The following is a 20,653-nucleotide window of genomic DNA, read 5'->3' on the forward strand; positions in this document are numbered from 1 at the left end:
CCCTTGCTCAAGGACGGCCCTCTCTCCGTCCCGCTGCCCTAACTCCTGCTGACCCTGGCGAGGAGGACAGATGGAGGGAGCACTCTGGTGGCTGAGGGGGTGCCTGGTGACCGCACGCAGTGTGCGGCCGGGGCCACGGGAAGCGGAGCAGCAGCAAAAGCTGAGGTTCTGGAATCAGACCAGGGCTCAAAGCCAGCCGTGCTGCTCAGCCGCTGCTGGGGCCTCGGGCGCATCAGGAAGCGCTACCACGCGGGCGTAATGTTTCCCACCTAGTGGGATTTTGTGATGCTGATGTGAGATGAGGTGGCACCCGGCGGGCTCGCCAAAAGCACGCGTTCCCTTCTCCCTTCGGGCGAGTAGGGGGAAGTCAGGCCTCCCGATGTTACCAGACTAAAATCCCTGGTCGTGTGTAATTCTCTCTAAATACCTTTAATCTGTAACAGCATCAGCTTTTTGTAGGGCACCGCGCTATTGTTGGAATTCTGTTCCGTCAGGTTGACGCTCCGCAGGCTGACGTTGCTGAAGTTTTCTTTGCTGGCTAATCCCGCCAGGGTGACTTCGGAGAAGTTGGAGCTGGCAGACACTGGGAGGGTCAAAGGAGGAAACACAGTGCAGGGGAAGCAAGACATTCGGGAGAAATGACAGTGTTTACCCCCAGCGATCATGCATAAGTGACTCACTCCTGTTTTCCTTTCAAGTTAATCCTGATGGGGAAAACGTACTCCAGTCTGATTAACTATGCAGTGAAGCTTGTGCTAAGAATTAAACATAGGATTGAAAGTGTAAATGCTTGCTGAAGAGTGTCACCCTGGCCATGCGGAGAGACAAGAATTGAGTGGCACTGTGGACCAGCCACATCAGTATAAAATCAGGAGCTGGACTCGCGCTGCAATTCCACTAAAGCTGTTATCATTCCTAACAGTGTTAGATGCTGAAAACGCATTCCTAAGGGAGACTGTTAGACATCTTCCATCCAAAGTCTTTATATGCAGAAAAGCAGGCACCCTGTAAGGCATGGTTTAGTTCTCATCTTTCTCTGGAGGCTATCATGATCTCTTGAGATGGCTTGCTCTCAGATTTAAGATTGTAACAAGATGCTGGATTTTCAGTGTGGACCAACAAGTGTATATGTGTCCCCCAAAAGTGGAGATACAGTTAAAGTACATAAAACTTGTGCCAATAAACCTTTATTTCTCCAGCTCATTGTTTAAAAAACTATGCATATGCTAGAGAGAAACTCAGAAAATTATTTTGCTGGGATGAGGTTCTAACACTGAAGAAATATAACACTACCTGACAACTCATATGGCATAGAGATTTTGTAATATCTTATTTAGTAAACCAGTTATAATGGAAAGACTCAACCACTTCATCCAAAGACTATTTCTAAAAAAAACCTTTAGTAAGTTGGTTTATGAGTGCTATAGGAAAATAAAAATGACAGCAAGAATCTTCAAAATAACAAGATTATGCATGCCATTAGCTCCGCTGGGAAAACCACTCTGAGAACCGGGGAGCCCCACATGACCGGGCAGATGAAAGCCAACGGTTTAGCCTGAAGTGGGATGAAAACCTCGGGCCTGCTCCCACACTCCTTTCACTGCCCCATCCCAAGTCTCCCGACTCCCCCCAGCCCACATCCCAGCTCCAAGGAGCCCGAGGGTCCTGCCCAAAACAATGTGAAGAGCACCGGTTTCTGCATTAATTAATAATGTAGAAATCTTGGATTAGGCAAAACAGAGATTTGGGACACTTGCCCACGAGAGATCGAATCATTTGCTCTAGAATAAGATCAAGTGAAGAACTGCTGTGTTTGGAAATGGGTTGAATTGCAAAGCCCAGCAACCTCCCTTTCCTCCAACCTCTTGAAAGAAAACTCAACAAAACAGGATAATTTGATCTCAGTGAACAGATGGGCCACACCGCAAGCCTTTCCGTTCCAAGCAGAGTTTCTACAGGTGTGCACGTGTGTGTACAGACTTGCTCATTTTTCTTGCACGAGAGTCTCTGGGTGCTGTCATTGGCCTTTGCAAGGCAGGGGAAGGAGAGGGCAGAGTCACCTGCTCCCCGGTTCCCGAGTGCACAGCTGGGGATGGCCCTGATACTCACTCTTTTCGACTTTCATACGCTTTGATTCCACGAAGGCCACATTCAGTCTCTGCTCCGTGTACCCCTGGAGGAGATCTTCCCTTGCCGCCAGCATCTTCAGGGGGTTTTTGGAAGCCTGAACCCGGCGCTTGGGCCTCACTGCACGCTTGTGCTCAGCCACAGAGGATGTCAACCTAAGAGGCAGAGCAGAGCTGGCGTGGCCCGGGGCTGCAGTGCCACCCACGCCTGGTGGCTTGCGTGCGTCCGAGCTGAAGCGGCAGGCGCCGCGATTTGAGTTCCTGACTTCGTTACAATCGTACAGTTCCTTCCCTCCCATCACCCCTCCGCTGAGGACCTCGGAGGTGGGAGACTGAAGCCCATTTAGTTCCAGATGCCGGCCCACGCCTGGAGCCCCGCTCTCACCACGCCCCGTGGTCTCCAGCTGGAGGAGCGGCCAGTGCCTCTGGGGCAGCCCATCCCCCTCCTGGACAGCCCTGAAGGGTGCGGTCCTTCCCTCTCATCGCACCCACAACACGCTGATCACTACTTCTCCTGCCGGAATAGGACCACCTCTCCTCCTTTGGGCTCCAGTAAGCCCTCCGCGGATGGACAGCCAGCCACTGCTTCTGGATTTAACCCTCTCTCCACCAGACTCAGCTTTCTCTGCATGCAAGTTTTCCAGTTCCCTCCCCAAGTTCCCCATCACGAGCCTCCTCTCGACCCACTGCCCCCTCTGGAAAATAAGCACCATTTTGAAAAATATGTTGAAATGAAAGAGGCCCACAAAACCAACTATGACCCTCACACACACACTCTCAGCTCTCTGGGGCAGAAGACCAGACACCGGGAGAGGGGTGGACCCAGTCACATGGTTTCCCAGCAGAGTCCAGCTGCTTTTAATGTCTTAAGTGCATGGATCTCTGTACCTGGAGATCCTCTTTCATACATAACGTTGTCGTGTGTGTAAACATACATATCAATGTTTAAATTACATGTAACCATGTAAACAATGACATTTGGGTGAGGAGAAGATTGAGCAATGGTTCACTACCAAAGTATGCAAATACCCAAAATATCACTTAAAGGTGAGGAATGGAAAATTGTTCATTTTCTTAAGGTAGCAAGTTGAAAAAAACAGAACACATGGAAAAATGCAAAACAGGTATCAGGAGCGGCTTAAGGAAACATTTATGATAACCACGCAGACTTCCGGAAGAGACGGGCACTGAAAAATTTGTGGGCAACAGATACACGTGGTGGATGGCCGTGGGGTTATTAGCTCACCCAGCACATTCTCCCTGCTTCTCTAAGAGCTCCTTGACTTTCCTTTGGGGGAACCATCTCCCTCCATGCCCTGTCCCCTACCCTGGCTCAGGAGGGGGATCCAAAGACCACCCACTGCTGGCCAATCAGCATCTTCCATCCCCTTGGCCACAATGATGGCTGTAGGGCTGGATGCAAACCCAAGAAAATCAAGCCTGGAACTTCTTCTGGGAAGGCTGGGCAGATCAGCTGCCTGCGCTGGTGGTGGCCAAGGAGATGGGATATAAATCCGGAGTGAGGGGTGACCATCTACCACGTGGTGACAGCCTGACTGAGAGGAAAGCCAGCCTAAAGGAACCAGGTGCGAGAGACCTCATTCTGAGCCCCTGGAACCTGAGTTCATGCCTGCGCTTTTCAAGGGGTGAACCTGTAAATCCCTCCACGCCTCTCTTCTGCTGAAGCCAGCTGGACTTGGCTTTCTTTGTGGCAATCACAACCAAGGGAATCCTAACACCATGAACACTCTTTGGTGGTTTAGTCACGTTCCTGCATGAAGAGGGACCCTGGGACATCACTGAGAAAACCCTCAGATCTATTGATCTTATCAATGATTGCAAATTAAGTAACGCGTTTCATTGATTTTCTAGCTAGCTGTATTCATTAGATCCCAGGTGATCCAAACAGTTTGCAAAGTTGAGTAAGAATCTGACATGTCAAATGAAGAAAGGCATAGAAGTTTCTGCTAACCAGTGTTCATAAAGTCTGCAAAACAATATTCGAGTGACGTGATAAACACAGTCACTTTGTTTTTAAGGACCAGGCATGTGGTGGGGATGCAAGGCTTTCTGCCGGAGGGGACGTCTGTCCTGGGTACGCAAGCTCTATCTAGCCCAGTGTCTGGTTCTAGAGAATAGTGAGTTTGAGACGGGCTGGGACCTGGGACCTGAGACCCTTTGCTGCAGGGCTTGCACCTAGACACACGCCTCTTCTCAAGCAACAAAATACAAAAAACGATAAGGGACTAAAAATAACTGTGCACGTGCAATTGGGCCAAATTATGGACAAAGGATACAAAAAGACCAAAAAACCCAACTGCTGCTTCTGAAGAGCAGGGAGCAAAAACAGGGTACCAGGAGCCAAAGCAGGGCACTGCCCATGCCCTATACACACACCACCACCAAAGGGGTGGGCAAGCCACCTAAGCCTCGCCTCCAGCCTGACCCCTGGACCCGCCCCTGCCCTCTCCCCATATAAGCAGCTCAACCCCCTCGGGGAGCGAGCAAGGGAACCTGTTACTCTTCCTCCCTGCTGCAGCAGGGGCCCCAATAAAGCCTTGCCTGAGCTTCTTGTCTGGCCTCTTATCAATTTCTATTGATTGGGGGAGGCCAAGAACCCTGGTTGGTGTCAATCTGGCTGTAATGAAGTTCTATCGCAGAAGGACGTAACAGTGAGAGAAGATTCTCGAGGAAGTGCTGTGTGGAGACCAGTGAAGGAATCTGTTCTCCAGGGGTGAAAGATGGAAAATGAAATAACTCACTTGGGGGCATAAGGATCGAAAATGACATCAAAGTCCTCGTCCAGCTCCACGGGGCTTCTCGGTAGAGCGGAATCCATGCTGCGGTAGAACTTGGCAAAGGTTTCCTCATCGTCCGGCTTCATCACCTCTTTCACGGATTTCCCGGTGACGGTGAGGACTGTTTCTTGCATCCCACCAACTACGGACAAACAAGCAAATCAATGACCTGAGATTTGTGTAAAAACATGACTCCAACTATGCTTCACTGAATCTTAAAAATGATTTTCTTCCCGCTAAGGTCCAGGAGTGGAGCAAACATGACAGGGATGTCCAGGGTTCTGTAGATGCTTCCTGGGTATCCGCTGGCTTCTCAGGAGAGGACTTCCCGTCTGAACAGAGCGTGCACTGTGAGTGCTAGGAGGGATGGAGGCTCCAGCACACCGGGAATTTCTGAACCTGCTCTTTTTGCTCTTTTGGATGCAGAACTAGCTCAGTACTCTTCTAGATCAGGGCTTGGTGAAAACTTTTCCTGCAAAGGGTCACGTAGTAAATATTTTAGGCTTTGCACGGGAGTCTATTTGACCTGTGTTGCCCCTTACGTGACCCTGCTGCTATAGTACAAAAGCAACTATTACCAATATGCTAAGGAATGGGCACGACTGTGTTCCAATAAAACTTTATTTACAAAGAGGGGAGGTGAGCTGGATTCGTTTGCCGACCCCCGGGCTAGCTCACCGTTACATGTAGGTAATAAACTCTGACTCGTTTGCATTCTTTGCCTTGCCAGCTTTGTTGTTATAGCACACTTTCGTATTTCTGGTTTCAGGTGGTTGTCTGTATTATTTTCAACCTACAGGGGTCATTGTCGATAGTAGGGGCTCCAGTGCTTGGTATTTGATGAATTGCAAGTACTGGACATTTTCATCAAGAGATGAGGCTGTTTCTGCATGTTACTTTTCTATTATATATACTTCATGGACTTTTGTATTGAAATCTTTATTTATCCACTAGAAATTTCTTTTAGAAATCATTTGTGATTATAATAGCAGCTGCTACCTTACTGGAAACCGACACATACGACTGAAAGTTCATCAGGCCCAAGTTCAAGTTGATTTCGTGTAATAATCTGCTTTCAGGGTTAAGGGCAAAACTACCGAGTCTACAATCCTGATTGGATGACATCCCAAGGGTTTATTTACTTCTTTTTCATAAATTTATTTATTGATTGATTTTATTTTTGGCCACGTTGGGTCTTCATTGCTGCACACGGGCTTCCTCTAGTTGCAGCGAGCGGGGGCTACTCTTCATTGCGGTGCGCGGGCTTCTCATTGCGGTGGCTTCTCTTGTTGCGGAGCACGGGCTCTAGGCATGCGGGCTTCAGTAGTTGTGCCGTGTGGGCTCAGTAGTGGCTTGCAGGCTCTAGAGCGCGGGCTCAGTAGTTGTGGCGCACGGGCTTAGCTGCTCCGCGGCATGTGGGATCTTCCCGGACCAGGGCTCAAACCCGTGTCCCCTGCATTGGCAGGCGGATTCTTAACCACTGCGCCACCAGGGAAGTCCATCCCAGGGGTTTAGATCCAGGAACAAATGGGTTATTGGGGGCTCCCTACTGAGTTCATTACCAAGTGAATCAGAGTTTGGTAATCTAATCAATGGTGACCAATAACCTCATTTCTTAAAACCTAACAACAAAGATAACGCTTACAGTGTGAACTCGTGACATCATAATAGAGGACAATTGAGCTGAGGAGAAAAAGCAACGCCGCTTGGGATTTAGAGACTCTGAGAGCAGGGCAGGTGTTCCTAGGCTTCCTGAGCTACCCGCTGAAACCCGAGTCACACTGGCTACAAGCACATGAACCCAAGCTTCCCTCTGGCTCCTGGCGTGTACCTTTGTTATTCAGCCTTCTTAGAAAGGTTTCCAGCCTGTCCAACTTGAGGTCTGATTCTAACTGCATGTCTGGTCTGGCTTCGATATCTAGGCAAGTAGAAAACACAGGTGAGAGAAGCACGCAGGGCTCTTCTGATCACAGACCTCTTGGCACATTGGGTGCCTGGTGACTCACCTTCCAGGGGTCTGGAAACTGGCGTGGTGCCCCTCGTTCTACTGCAGATAGGGGACGCTACTGGGGTGATGGCAGTGGGGGACGCCAGACCTGCAGAGCAGACAAAGGAGCTATTGAGCGTCTGAGGAAACTTCCGGAAGTCCCCAGGACCCTGAGGGACGGCCACGAGTCCCAACGGAGATCTAACAATTCACAGAATTTACACACACGCGTGGGACACACATATGTGCATCTGGCAGGGATCGTGCCCACACGTGTAGGACACCTGCCAATGGAGACAGGGTATCATTGTTTCTAAGGCCTGCAGCGGCTGTCAGGCTGCCATTCCATACTGAACCACGAAGACACGAAGGCAACCAGAATGTCCTCGAACAGATAAAACGGTGACGTCTGGAGGCTTTGGGGGCAGTGGAGGTAGCTGAAGAGAAAGTATACAGTCGTCCCTTGGTATCCACAGGGATTGGTTCCAGGACCCCCTGTGGGTACCAAAATCCACAGATGCTCAAGTCTCTTATACAAGACGGCATATTTGCATACAATCTAGGTACATCCTCCCGTATACTCTAGATCATCTCTGGATGCCTCATTGTACCTCAGACAATGTAAATGCTGTGTAAAGAGCTGAGGTGGCAAATTCCAGTTTTGCTTTTGGGAATTCTCTGGAATTAAAATTGTTTTTTGATCATGGTTGGTTGAATTCGTGGCTGTGGAACGCGAGGATGCGGACGGCCAGTTGTTTCTGCACCATCCCGCAGAGGATGGAGGAGACCGGGCTTGCCACGCTGGCCGGGAAGTGCCCCGCAGTGTCCCTCCCAGCTGAGGGGACATGGGGACAGTCTTGCCTTTGGGGGCGTCACTCAGAGTGTGGTCCTATTAGGCAATAATGCAGAGGGTGCTAAGCTTTGTAAGAAAGGCACAAGAGGAGCCATTTGTACTGATTCGTGACTGTTGGAGGATCGCACCCATGTCAGGTGTGGCTGGGAGCTAGGGACATGCTTCCACCTGCATCTACCAAGAAGCAGGATGGGGAATCTTTCAACGGAGAAATGGTAAAAGACACATGAGAGGGAAAGACAGACGTTCCAGCCTGAAGAAGGCATCTGATTAGAATAAGAAACCTTAATAAAGACAAAGATAAGTATTCTTCCCTAACCTTAGAAGGGATTCGAAAGGAAAGTAATTAGTTACAAAGAACAAAATGAGACCTTAATATTCTTTGTCTCTGTTTGTAAGAAACGAGAAACCCTTAGGTGACGTTGCCACGTTAAGTATCGCTCCGAGAACCACAAAGGGAGAATAGTAAATCACTGTCACTTACAGGGAAAAAGAATCACTGAAGTGAATGGATCTGCCCCTCCCTCCTGTGAGGTGGAGAGGGATATGCTACAGCATAAAATTTTTAAGGAAAAATACTGAAATGCAGTTTACAACTTAAATTTTAGGTGATATTCTAGAAGTACTTCTCAACATGTACGTATACTTCCTTAATGATGTCAACAACATTTAAAAAAATTATTTCTTTACCGGAACTGCAAAGGGTTTCTATCAGTGAGAAAGTCACCTTTCTTGAAAGATGCTAAAAGGATAAGTGAACTTTGGTATCACCGGCTGGGGCAGTAAACCATCACCTGCTAAGAGGGTGCGTAAGAGGCATGGGAAGATTTCATGAGCACAGAGGGTCATTAACTCTAAAGCCAATAAAACAGGCCTGACTCAAGCCGACCAGGACACCGGCCCCTCGTGCTGTCGCGGCGTGCCCTGCTGCCTATTCAGGCTGCAGCGCTGAGCTCCCAGAGGTGGACCAGCTCCTTCCTGGAGAGATTTAGGGTTCATCCATAGTGGGGGAGGGCACACAGATTTAAATTTCACGATGTTAAAACAAAACAAAGCATTCCCCACACCTCTTTTCAGTGAATTCTACAGGCAATAACCAGTCACCTGCTCTCTTCGGGAACATTTCACATCTCTCTTATTCAAAGGTGCACTCTGAGTACCTTCCTTCCAGGAGAATTCTAGAATACCACAGAAATCTGTGGCGTACTCACTGTTATGCAGCGTCTAGGAATAAGAAAAAGGGAGACAGTCCTGGCGAGGCTGGGGAGAAGAGAGTGTTCTGGGGTGAGAGAATGAAAATCAGGGTACGGCATGCCTCTTGGCAACTCGCAGGTACACGGTACCCCGAGGACATGGGAAACCTTGGTGGCTACAGCGTGGGGACTACTAATTCTTTGGCGAGTGTAGGACATTGGACGCCCTATCACTGCAAATCCGAAAGAGCGGTGACCGAGTGAAACACATCACTGTGTAGGTGGTAACAGATATTAGAAAAACAGGGCACAGCTTTTCCATTAGATTGAAAGTACAAGAAAATTATTTCCTGAGCAAAGTCATATCACACCCGTTAAATCAAGATCCCTGATTTATTCAGAAACACGTGAACGCGAACTCGTCCACTAAGGGAGAGGAACGTCTCTGACTTTACTCTCCAAACCTGCCTGAGAGCAAAGCTACTTCCTCTGACATTCCTGTGGACAAGGGCAGCGGTATCTGGTGGTAAGGGCCTGACTTCAAATAAATGACCGTCTTTTCAGATGGAAGAGGAAAGAGGAAACCAAAGTTGGGCTAGAAGCTGGCAGGTCTGAGCTCAGGTTCAAGTTCTCAGCTCGAGTTCTTCTTAACCAACGTGGGCCTTGATCTGCTTTAGTTAACATAGGGATGGGGGTCACGTAAAGTATACAGAACATATTCAAATGCCACCTCATTCTGAGAGTAAATTATCTTCTGTTATCCTTGACAATTCCAAGAAAAGAATAAATTTGTTACAAAGGATTTTTCCACCGAGATCTGGGTTCATCTCAGTTCAGGGCTTTCCCCTCCCTCCTTCCCTTCCTTTCTCCCTCCCTCCCTGCCTCCCTCCTTTCCTTCTGCAAATATTTATCATGAGACTACAATGAGCTAGGCACTGTCTTTGAGTGAGGATCCTGAAAGGTTTTGAGGAAAGCAAACTGCAAACCTAGAAAGCAGACATCAGCGTAAGTTAACTCTACCTGAATGTGAAAACCTTTATCACTAAGTTAAGAAATTTGCTTAAGCCACAGCTTAGAAAATGAAGGTACGTGCACGCAGGTGAAAAAGGACCCCAGATTTTAACCGTCTCCTACAGGATGTGGAGCCCCTCAGCTCTCTGGTGACTTCTCACCACGTGATTCGTCACTTTCATACATCTTTGGATTCCCCGCTGCAAATTAGTTCCAAGAGCTCAGCTGCAGGGAGACTGCCCATCTGTAGGGAAATCTCACTTCCCTGTGGAAGTGGATCCATCCTTTGGACAGCTATTAAAACATCGCTGGAAATGGGGCTTCCGAAGCCAGGGAACTCTGGTTTGATGGAAAGAGACCTGGGAATTACCCTAAAAGGAAGAAGACAGAAACTCCTCCTTCAATGAGAAAAAGGCTTATTTGGGTGAACTGACTGCCAGATGGCAAGAAAATGGAAATAATTTCAAAGCAATGACAGGAAAGGACTAAGATTTGTTAGCAGATTTGCAAAATCGCTTTTGAAACCTGGGCTCCATCTCCAAATGGCTGTTTTGAAACGTGACTAATTGCATTACGCGTCTGACGTCGAAGATGACGGTGTCGTGGGACAATGCTTTCGGTAGGAATCTCTCACAAAACCTACCCAGAAAACGTATGCACAATTTCAGTGAGAGTGAAAGCCAGAGCGGACTGCGGCCTCATTTTTTACACTGAGCCCTCCCCGGCCACGTCCCCTCCGTGGCGGGGATGGGGGTGGGGAACACGCATCCTGACCTCGCTTCACCATCCTGCCGGCCACGGTAAACTGGGTGGAGTCGTTGGCTGCCCCTCGGCCTCTGGTCTTCCAGGCGTCCTCTCTCACGGTGATGAGATGCTTCCTCTCTTCAATCGTCATCTGGCTCTCTCGACTTTCTGTGACCCGCTGTTTACCCAGAAGAAAACAGGAGAGCAAATCACAGAGACAGAAGCGTTAGCGCGCAGCCCCCCCGTGAGCTGAGAAGCAGGCAGAGAGCAGCCGTGCATCGTCCCCACACGTCCCAGCTGTTCTCGCTGAAATAGTCTGGGCTTCCCTATTTCCAGCTTGGGTTAGAGATCGCCACCACCAACGCGGGAACTGTAGGTTAGAACTTTGTTTTTCACTTATTTGTTTGCAACGCTGGAATATCAAAATGATACTCTGTAAAAAGAAACAAAAATAGACTGTCTTCCTGCCATAAATTTTACAGGGTTTTAAAGTTGCTCTGTTTTACTTATCTAGTTAAACGCAGTTGACTAGGACTCTATCCATTATACTCACAAAGAGCACGGTGGGTCTAGAAGATCTTACCCTCTTAAGTTCACGAGGAACATGGTCAATCATAAAGGAAGGAAAGCTGATTAGGGGAGGATGTGCTATCAGAAGGCTTCCTGGAACTCGCGTGCTTTTTCCTAGAGCAACTACGTTACATGGGCAGTTAGGCAACCAGGTCAAGCCCATAAAAGTGACTTTTAAGTCACAGAATATCTGACACTGGGGCTGAGTTGTGCTATAGAGATAACCTACATACATAGTAACAGTTCTACCTAAAAAAGGCATTCAAATGCTTCTAATTGGGGTTCTGGAGATAGGTGCCTCTTCAATTTCTAAGCCGTTGGTGACACTCATTTGGCCTAAAAGGCAGAAGCTGGAGGTGGGGGGCGACTTGAGGGAGACCAGGAAAGGAGGGAGATGGGCAGGAAGGAGGCCGAGGACGGAGCCGAGGACCAGTGCAGAGGAAGGGGCGTGGCCGAGAGAGTGGTTGACCGTAGCAGGCTGACACCGGCCCGGGAGGTGCTGGAATGCTGGCTGGAGAAAGTCTCCTTTCTCTCCTCCTTCACCCGTCCCTCCTTTCACTACAAAATCCCCCTGGGTATGGGGGTGGGGCGCACAGGGGGAGGGCAGGAGCCGTGGAAGCTAGTGCAGAGGAAAGAAAAGCATCGTCCCCAGAACAGAAAGAGCTTCTATCTCCAGGTCCTTCCTACTCATGAGTGGTGAGATGACCGTAAATCCAAGTAATTCTCTGAATCACAGGCCCTTATAAACTATGAGGTGGACCTGCTAGGAAAACCTCATCAAAATTCAGAAAAGAGGATAAGTTTTCTTGGAAAATGAAGTTTCAGAAGTGAATTTTAATCAAATCAATAGGACACGCGCCTTGAAATATTTTCAAAAACATATAAAGTGCCAAGAAAGTGTTCTTCTCCGCAGATCCAGACATCAGCAGTGCTATGGTCAGCTCAGCGAAATCTCCAGAGCCCTGGTGCCCGGGAAGTGCGGTTCAGGACTCAGAAAAACGGTGTCCCCGGATCAACAATTCCATTTCCCAAGGCACCTGGATTCTCCCGCAGCTCCAGGGAGAACGTGATGCACGGAAGCCCTGGGATGATACAGGTGTCCCAGGATTCAAAGTGCCCGGTGGTTTGCCAGATCTACGTTAAGGAGCACGCATTTCACTCACCTCTAAATGATGTTGTTAAACATAAACGTTTTTGCTTCTCTAGAAGTTTCACCTTAACTTTGCCACTTAGTAGGGTTGGTCTAGAGGCCCCTGATTCCCCTTATCTGACTTTAAATGGTTCTATAATGCAGTAAGATATATATAATGTGTGTATATATATCTTATACATATCTTGTATGTATATCGTATGCGTGCGTTATATGTACAAATATACACAGTTTATTCCCTTTAGAAATTAAAAGAATGTATCACAGGTTGCTATTAAATTTTAGAACTCAAAATGTGAAAACAGGCAAGACAGACATCTTCGTCTACGTACTTTTTTTTTTGTAGCTTAAAACTTCGTGATTGTCTTGCTTTTCCCTTCGAAGGCGTTCTTTCCTCATTTAGAGAAGGACATAACACACAGTATAGTAAGCACTGTGTCGTTTTTCAGGTTTCCCTAGGTTTAGCTGATGGTATTTAGGATTGACTGGGAGAGTAAGGGAGTTCGGGCATAATGTGAATAGAAGCCCTACCAAATCTATCTTTTACTCTTTCAAATATAGCTCTCATGAACGTGATGCAGAAAGATGGGGAGGGAGAGAGAGGGAATGAGAGAGAGAGAGAAGGAGAAAAGAAGAAGGAGAAGAAGACGAGGGAGAAGAAGGAGAAGGGGAAGGAGAAGGGGAAGGAGAAGGGGAAGGAGAAGGGGAGGAGAAGGTAGTGAAACAGTTGGGAGGAAAGGACGGTCTTAGGGATGGACAGAGACTTGGTAGGACACAGCTAGAAACTGTGCAAAGGGTTGAGCTGCAAAAATGTTTTCAGCTTACCACACTGCTACTGATGGGTTTGCCTCTGTACACCTGAGAAATCACTGTGCAAATCTCACTAAGCGTTTCTGACACAGGACGTGATACACGAGAGAGAACTAACATGTGTGACTAGGATTAGTGCAGATCTAAGGGTAAAATTCTTCTATAAGTGGAGAGCTTCATAGATAGAAAATACTGTGATCTGACTTTTAAGTTTTTATCTTATTCACCTCTAGTGAAACTACATCACAGGAAGAAATCACAGAATCACGTGTTAAGAGAAATAAGGTACAATGACAAATCGTCACGTCTCAGTTTTCAAAACTGCTATCACCATTTCGAATCCTGTGCACCGTTAAGGAAACTGAGCTCTGCCATCTCTTTAAGTGATTTCCATCCATCATCAGTGCCCAGAGCCTCACGTGGCCTGAACAAAACATGGAAAAAGATCTCAACTAGGTTTGGACCTCAAAGTGACTATAATCTGACCTTGTCACCCTTTCCCAGCAACTAAGGTGAAAGGAAGGGAACAAGGAAAATCTTATTCTGATACAGCCCTGAGGCATGTGAGGAAGAAGAAAACGTGGGTTGAGGACTGACAAGAGACAAAGAGTCCATTTAGACAGAGCTTGTGTGCTGTTTAAATGCTCTGTTTCCCTCTCTGAGCCCCTGCATTGTTGAATATTTATACCAGGACTGCTGGAGGAAAGGATCTCCAGGAACACTGAGGAGCTAGTGCCCCATCACTGGTATGTAAAACATTTATCTGGGAAAGTTGTCCAGAAGTAAAAATACAGGATTTTTAGGCCATTTTAATTTTGAAGTGGTAAGACATAGATTGCCTCTGGTAAATGTTATTTTTCTTTAAACTTAAAAATATATGGAGAGATAGTCCATGTTCATGGACGGGGAGATGCCATCTTGTCAAGATGTCAGTTCTTTCCAACTTGATTAATAGATTTGGTGCGATTCTAATCAAAATCCCAGCAAGTTATTTTGTGGGTATTGATGAACAGACAAGCTTATATGGAGGAGCAAAAGACCCAGATTAGCCAACACAATATTGAAGGGGAAGAAAAAAGTCAGAAGACTGACACTCCCCAACTTCAAGACTTACTGTAAAGCTACTACAAAAGTACCATTACTACCAAGGCAGTGTGGTACTAGTGAAAAAACACACAAATAGATCAAGAGAACAGAGTAGAGAGCCCAGAAATATACCCACACAAATATGCTCAACTAATCTTTGAAAGAAGCAAAGGTAATACACTGGAGAAAAGACAGTCTTTTCATAGTCTTTTCAACAAATGACTGGACATCCACAGGCAAAACAAAAGAATCTAGACACAGGTTTTGTACCCTTCACAAAAATTAACTCAAAATGGCTCATAGACCTAAATGTAAGATGCAAAACTATAAGACTTGTAGATCACATAGAAAAAAATCTAGATGACCCTGGGTTCAGTGATGACTTTTTAGATACAACACTAAATGCATGATCCATGAAAGAAATAGCTAATAAGCTGGACTTCATTGAAATTAAAAACTTTTGCTCTGTGAAAGACACTGTCAAGGGAATGAGAAGACAAGCCACACACTGGGAGAAAATATTTGCAAAAGACATATCTGATAAAGAACTGCTATCCAAAATATACAAAGAACTCTCAAAACTCAACAAGAAGAAAACAACCAATTTAAAAATGGGCAAATGATCTGAACAGACACTTCACCAAAGAAGATGTACAGATGAAAAGATGTTCAACATCCTATGTCATCAGAAAAATGCTACTTAAAACAACAAGATACGTCTACACACCTATCAGAATGGCCAAAATCCAAACCACTGACACCACCAAATGCTGGCGAGGCTGTGGAGCAACAGGAACTCTCATCACTGCTGGTGGGAGTGCAAAACGGCACAGCCACTTTGGAAGACAGTTTAGCAGTTTCTTACAAAACTAAACATACTCTTACCATCAGATCCAGCAATCATACTCTTTGGTATCCAAATGAGTTGAAAACTCATGCCCACACAAAAACCTGCAATGGATGTTTATAGCAGTTTAATTCACAATTGCCAAAACTTGGAAGCAAGCAAGATGACCTTCAGTAAGCAAATGGATAAACTGGTCCATCCAGACAAGGACGATTATTTAGTGGTAAAAAGAAGTGAGTTACCAAGCCATGAAAATACATGGGGGAACCTTAAATGCATAGTACTAACTGAAAGAGGCCAATCTGAAAAGGCCACATGCTGTGCGATTCTAACAATACGACATCCTGGAAAAGACCAAAACTGTGGAGGCAGTAAAACTAGCAGTGGTTGCCAAGGGAAGGGGTGGGGGAAAGAGGCAGGGATGAAGAGGCAGAGCACAGAGGGTTTTTGTTTTCTGTTTGGTTTTTTTTTTTTTGGGCCGCGCTCCACGGCACATGGGATCTTAGTTCCTCGACCAAGGATCGAACCTGCACCCCCCGCAGTGCAAGTGTGGAGTCTCAACCACTGGACCGCCAGGGAGGTCCCCACAGAGGGTTTTTAGGGCAGTGAAACTACTCTGTGTGATGTTACAATCATGGATACACGTCATTATACATTTGTCAAAATCCAGAGAATGTATGACACCAAGAGTGAACCCAAATAGAAATGATGGGCACTGAGGGATGACAACTTGTCAACTGCAATAAACATGCCATCCGGTGGGGTACGCTGATAACGGGGGAGGAGTCTATAAAAAAAAAGTATACCATATATATATATATATATACACACACACACGACATGTGTATTATATAATATACATAAGTTATATTTAAAGACTTGAGCAATATATCTTTTCTTTTAAAGTTTCACATTGACTTATTTAGAAGCAAACAGGCATTTCCCCCCTTAGTGATGGAATGGCAGGTTCGCTCCAGATTTCAGCCTCTTTTTTGGGGTGGACCCCAGCTGGCAATGCAGGGCTGGGCTCCCACAGACCCGCATCCCTAACTTCAGAGGAAAGGCACTAAGAAGAGCGAGGGAACGGCCGCCTTCGGGAGAGAAACGGGGAGTTTCTACTTGTGAAGATGCCACATGAAGCCAGGAGGACCCACCAGACCCTTCCTCTGGCTGAAACCCTGTGCCTCTCCGTCAGAGACCTGTTTGGTCACCACTAGTCCTAAAGGAACAGAACAGTCATGAGACTTCTAGTTGGAGGCCACCTGAGAGGCGTGGTCCCAGGGCTGGTGAGGAGACAGAAACCCTAAGAGGGGAGTGACCGGCCAGGGCCCACAGACGGAAGGCAACTAGCACCTGGGGCTCGCAGCAAAGGGGATGCAGCCACTGTTTCTAGCTGCTTTGACCCCAGGGACATTCCAAGGGGAATAACGAACAATCACTGGTATTTTTAGCTTTAAGCATCATCACATATTATGTACCAATGTATCATATCAGCCCAGGCTAGGTCTCCCTTCTGTGGCGGGGTTCGGACGGGGTGCAGTGGAGGTGGAGAGTGGGGAAGGAGGGCTGTGGTTGCCATGCCAACAGCACCATGGCAGCTAGCTCCCATCAGGACCGCCTCTTCCATCCTGTCTCGTCCACGCCCCAAAGCACCTGGGCCACCTCCTCCTACTTTATCAAGATAGCCCTGGGGTCCTTTCTTGGGCTCCTGACTCAATTTAGGATATAAACCTTGGAGATTAAAATGGGGGACTTTCCTCTTCAACCAGTTACGTGACTATGAGATGAATTAACACCATAGGTCTCCCTAGGGGTCTGAGCGAAAGCTGAGATGTGGGTGACTGACCCTAAATATATGAAGTAGCAATTACATCTGTGCGCGCACACACACACACACACACGCACACACACACACACACACACACAGAAATGCAGCAGGAGTTACTTCCCCAAATGAAACACGTTTCTCCCTGCTGCTCAGAAATTGCAATGAGGCTTAATACGTGTAGGCAATTCCTCACCTGATTAATAGATACAAAAGACAGGTATTTATGGGCAGCAGGTATAGCAGGAGAATAAGTAGAAGCATACACAGGTTCCTATAGAGCAAAGCAAGAGGATTAGAGGTGAAAAGAGAAGATTTATCACAGCGGGGTGGGGAAGGGGGAGGGACAAAAACAAGGATTTCTCTCACAGAAAGTTAATTTACTCATTGCAATTTCAATTCGCTTCCCAAAAGAGTCTGTCCTACTTGTTTAGTTTTTTAGAATGCTAACAGAAATCCCCACACAAGCACAGTAAATAGACCCAAGTCAGCTCTGTGCAGTAATTGAGTTACTGGCAAGATTACTGCCGTTTACAGAAGATATTCCGTGCCATACAGGGGAACCCTGACTTTCACGGACTGTTTTAACATCGAATATAAAATATCTTCTTTAACGTCTTTCAAGTTTTTTCATTCTACGGTTGAAACAAAATTGCAGGAAACAGGATAGCGCTCCACTCTGGATCAAGGTGGCATCTTGCCTCGGGATAAGAAAACCAAACAGAGAGGGGCACCAAGGGGAACCGTCGGGGATGAGAGTTACACGTGGCGAGGAGATCTATGCGAGAGTCAGGCTTACCCAGAGCAGATTAGAAACGGCATTATCATCTGTCAATGCTCCTTCTTCCTACAGGTTAAAACAAATAGGAGACACTGCAGAGGGCTGGAAGGGTAGGATCGGGTTATGGCGTCACAATCATCTCCGAGAACTCTGTGCTGGGTTCCAGGAAAAGCATGCACATGCCCACACGATCGGGTGGCACAAACACCAAGTGAACTCATCACTCATCAGTGGGATAATAATCTTTAATTTGGGGGTCATACCAACAGCCTTCCTTGCCCTCTTAGCCTCGTTCCTTCAACTGACTTCACACTCTTGAATTGTGATTTCGAATTTCAATGACAGAGTCAATCAGGACACGAATGTGGCGGACTGATCTTCCTAGAATTTTCAAGGACTTGTCCTGGGGACAGCACAGACCTTAGCTTGATTCACTGACCTGACACGCTGATGGAAGCACAGCCAGATATCAGATCCTGGTCTGTGACTCAGATGTGGACTCGGGGCTGTAACCACAAAGTCTATACAGGGTTTTTATTTCCTGAAAAAGTCTGAAACACGACGATTACCTTGACCCAAGGGAACAGGAGTCACATCTCTGCCTTTAATACTGAAGACGCCAAAATGGGGTTGGACTTTTAACTAATGATCTGGTGCAAATACATAACTGCAATTCAGTTGAAACAAAGAGACTCCTGCCAAATCCCTTTTCTTTCGAACTTGGCTTCATTTCATCTCTCTCACTCTTGGGATGGGATGAGTTACTCTGAAGGAAGCTGTCCACATACCATGCTCCAGTGGACACATTCCCTGCACTAAAAGCCTGGCCGTACCTACAAACCAATGGGCTTTGCCATCTTTAGAACTAATTCTATACGCTACAAGGGCAAACATGTGTAAGTCAGGTTAGCAATGCCCTAAACCACGAACAGGAGGAAGGGAAGAGGGGCGGCGAGAGAGAGAAAACCCAAGCTGTTTGTCGTAGGAAACGACAGGGTCCGCCAGGTAAACAATTAGCACTGTTAAGCTCCAAATCGTCAGTCCTGATTTCGGGGGGATAAATTTAGAAAGCAGGGAACTGATGTTAAGTGACCTCAGCTCCTGAGACATGACTGATCTTTCAGAAGGGAAAGGAAAACTCTAACTAACCTAAAATCTAACCTCAAATCTATTCATGGACCAAAAGAGTATTTTCTTCCATATAGGACCCCCGGTGAGATGCGGGTTAGAGCACCGAAACTTTGTTTTGTTTTGGGACAAACCCTTTGACAGAAACAAAAACTGTTTTAGATTTTCAAGGCATCCTTTACATCATTTTTTTTCATGTGGCCGCATGACAATCTCTAATTACTCGTGTGGCTCGCATTATATTTTTACTGGACAGCGTGGATTTTCACAGGGGAAGTGATTTATATAGAGGCCGGTCTCCATCTCCTGCTTGCTCTGCTTCTCCACAGGCTGTAACCTGTGGGACCCTGCTCACTGCACACAAAAGCTCGAGGAGGCCAAAGGGTAAAATGTTTCGTAACCACGGATATGTGCATTTGATGAACTCAGAAACTGCAGGAAGTGATGAGCTGACTGTAAATCTAGTCCCTTGTCCCTTGGTGCAAAAGATGGAAGGTTCCAGAGCCTGTGCCCCTAGCAAGTCTAGCTCCAGCCCAGGCAGCAAGCTCCCATCTGCATGGAGCACATGTCATGAATGTCCTTCCTTCTCCAGAGAAGCGTCTGGACACCCAGCAAGCCCTGGCCATGTCTCAAGCACCTCCCCCCACCACCAGCTGCCCCGGGGGACTGTCTTAAGGCAGATCAGGTTCATGGCAGCTCTCCGGCTTCACCTGAGCTGGCGAAGGCGTGGCTGAAATACACGGCCTGCCCTTGGGAAGACATGAAGCTAAGGGCTTATTAGAGGCCATGGGAAAACCACCCGACCTCAACAGAACTTGCGATTTCCCAATGCCTGCTACAAAAACTGAAAATAGGTGGGCTTATTTTAACTTCAAAGAGCTTATTGTCTTGGGCCGAAGTGAACTAGGTCACTCAGCGGGAGAGCGACAGTGAGTTCACTGCTGGTGCAGAACCCGCCTCGTCTGTGAGCCCAAGACACCACTTCCCACTCAAGCCAGGGGCAACCGCAGTCCCCTCCTCCCACCTCTCACCTCCTGAGAACCTCCGCCTAGTGTTAAGGCCATTCTGTTCTCACCCGCTACTCCCAGCCTCTGGGTTACCCAGCCTCGGATGATCTCTGTCTCCAAAGTGGGTAGAGCGCTGAAATCGATTCCACTATTCACGAGTGCTCTACCTGGCTTGGTGCTTTGTAGCTTTACTTTTCACCGTGCCGTGTGGGACCTGCTAGGGAAGGTTTCTTTGCATCTTTTGACATGACCAAGAATGAAGCGCTAAAGTTATGTGTGAACCAATGATTTCAAATCAAGTTTTTAAATAAAGTTTGTGGGCAGTGGGGATCAGTGATTTGAGGGACAGAGTTTTCTTTCACTTCCGGGTCTCATTCTGGAAATCCAAATTTCCTACCTAGGTGCTGTAATATCCAATTAGATTTGAGAACTTTGCAAATGGCTGAGCTTTAACTGTCTTTAGTCATTATCTTTAATGTCACGTCTGTCTCAAAAAAGAGAATTCAAATTGCTGTTTCAGTTCAACCTATGAAAACACAGAGGTGCCACAGGAAACAGTGTCAGAACTCTCTCCTCGCAGCCCTGTGGACACACCTCCTTTTAATGTAAGTTTCTGAACGCCTGAAGGTCACGTTCCACGGATGCATATTAAATTGTTTTAGATTAGAAGGGGTCCAGGTGATCATCTGGTTGTAAGTATTTTGTTTTCCTTTTTGTTTGAAGACTTTTGATCCTAG

At 47.0% G+C, this 20,653-nt stretch overlaps 1 protein-coding gene across 9 annotated transcripts in view; it reads right to left on the minus strand.

The window, feature by feature from the left end:
* Nucleotides 1-20,653, minus strand: part of SVIL (supervillin) — a 231,341-nt gene that overhangs the window by 23,381 nt on the left and 187,307 nt on the right. For 8 of the 9 annotated variants that reach the window (XM_024750122.1, XM_024750119.1, XM_024750125.1 and 5 more), the window contains 7 exons: nucleotides 17,800-17,847; nucleotides 10,743-10,890; nucleotides 6,931-7,020; nucleotides 6,756-6,842; nucleotides 4,889-5,066; nucleotides 2,110-2,282; nucleotides 428-583 (listed from right to left, as the gene is read on the minus strand). In XM_024750122.1, the coding sequence (XP_024605890.1) occupies nucleotides 428-583; nucleotides 2,110-2,282; nucleotides 4,889-5,066; nucleotides 6,756-6,842; nucleotides 6,931-7,020; nucleotides 10,743-10,890; nucleotides 17,800-17,847 (880 nt within the window). The remainder of the gene's footprint in view (nucleotides 1-427; nucleotides 584-2,109; nucleotides 2,283-4,888; nucleotides 5,067-6,755; nucleotides 6,843-6,930; nucleotides 7,021-10,742; nucleotides 10,891-17,799; nucleotides 17,848-20,653) is intronic. The other variant, XM_024750124.1, reaches the window with a different exon arrangement.

This window comes from Neophocaena asiaeorientalis, unplaced genomic scaffold (assembly GCF_003031525.2).
Source record: "Neophocaena asiaeorientalis asiaeorientalis breed wild unplaced genomic scaffold, Neophocaena_asiaeorientalis_V1.1 scaffold4, whole genome shotgun sequence".
NCBI classification, from domain to species: domain Eukaryota; kingdom Metazoa; phylum Chordata; class Mammalia; order Artiodactyla; family Phocoenidae; genus Neophocaena; species Neophocaena asiaeorientalis.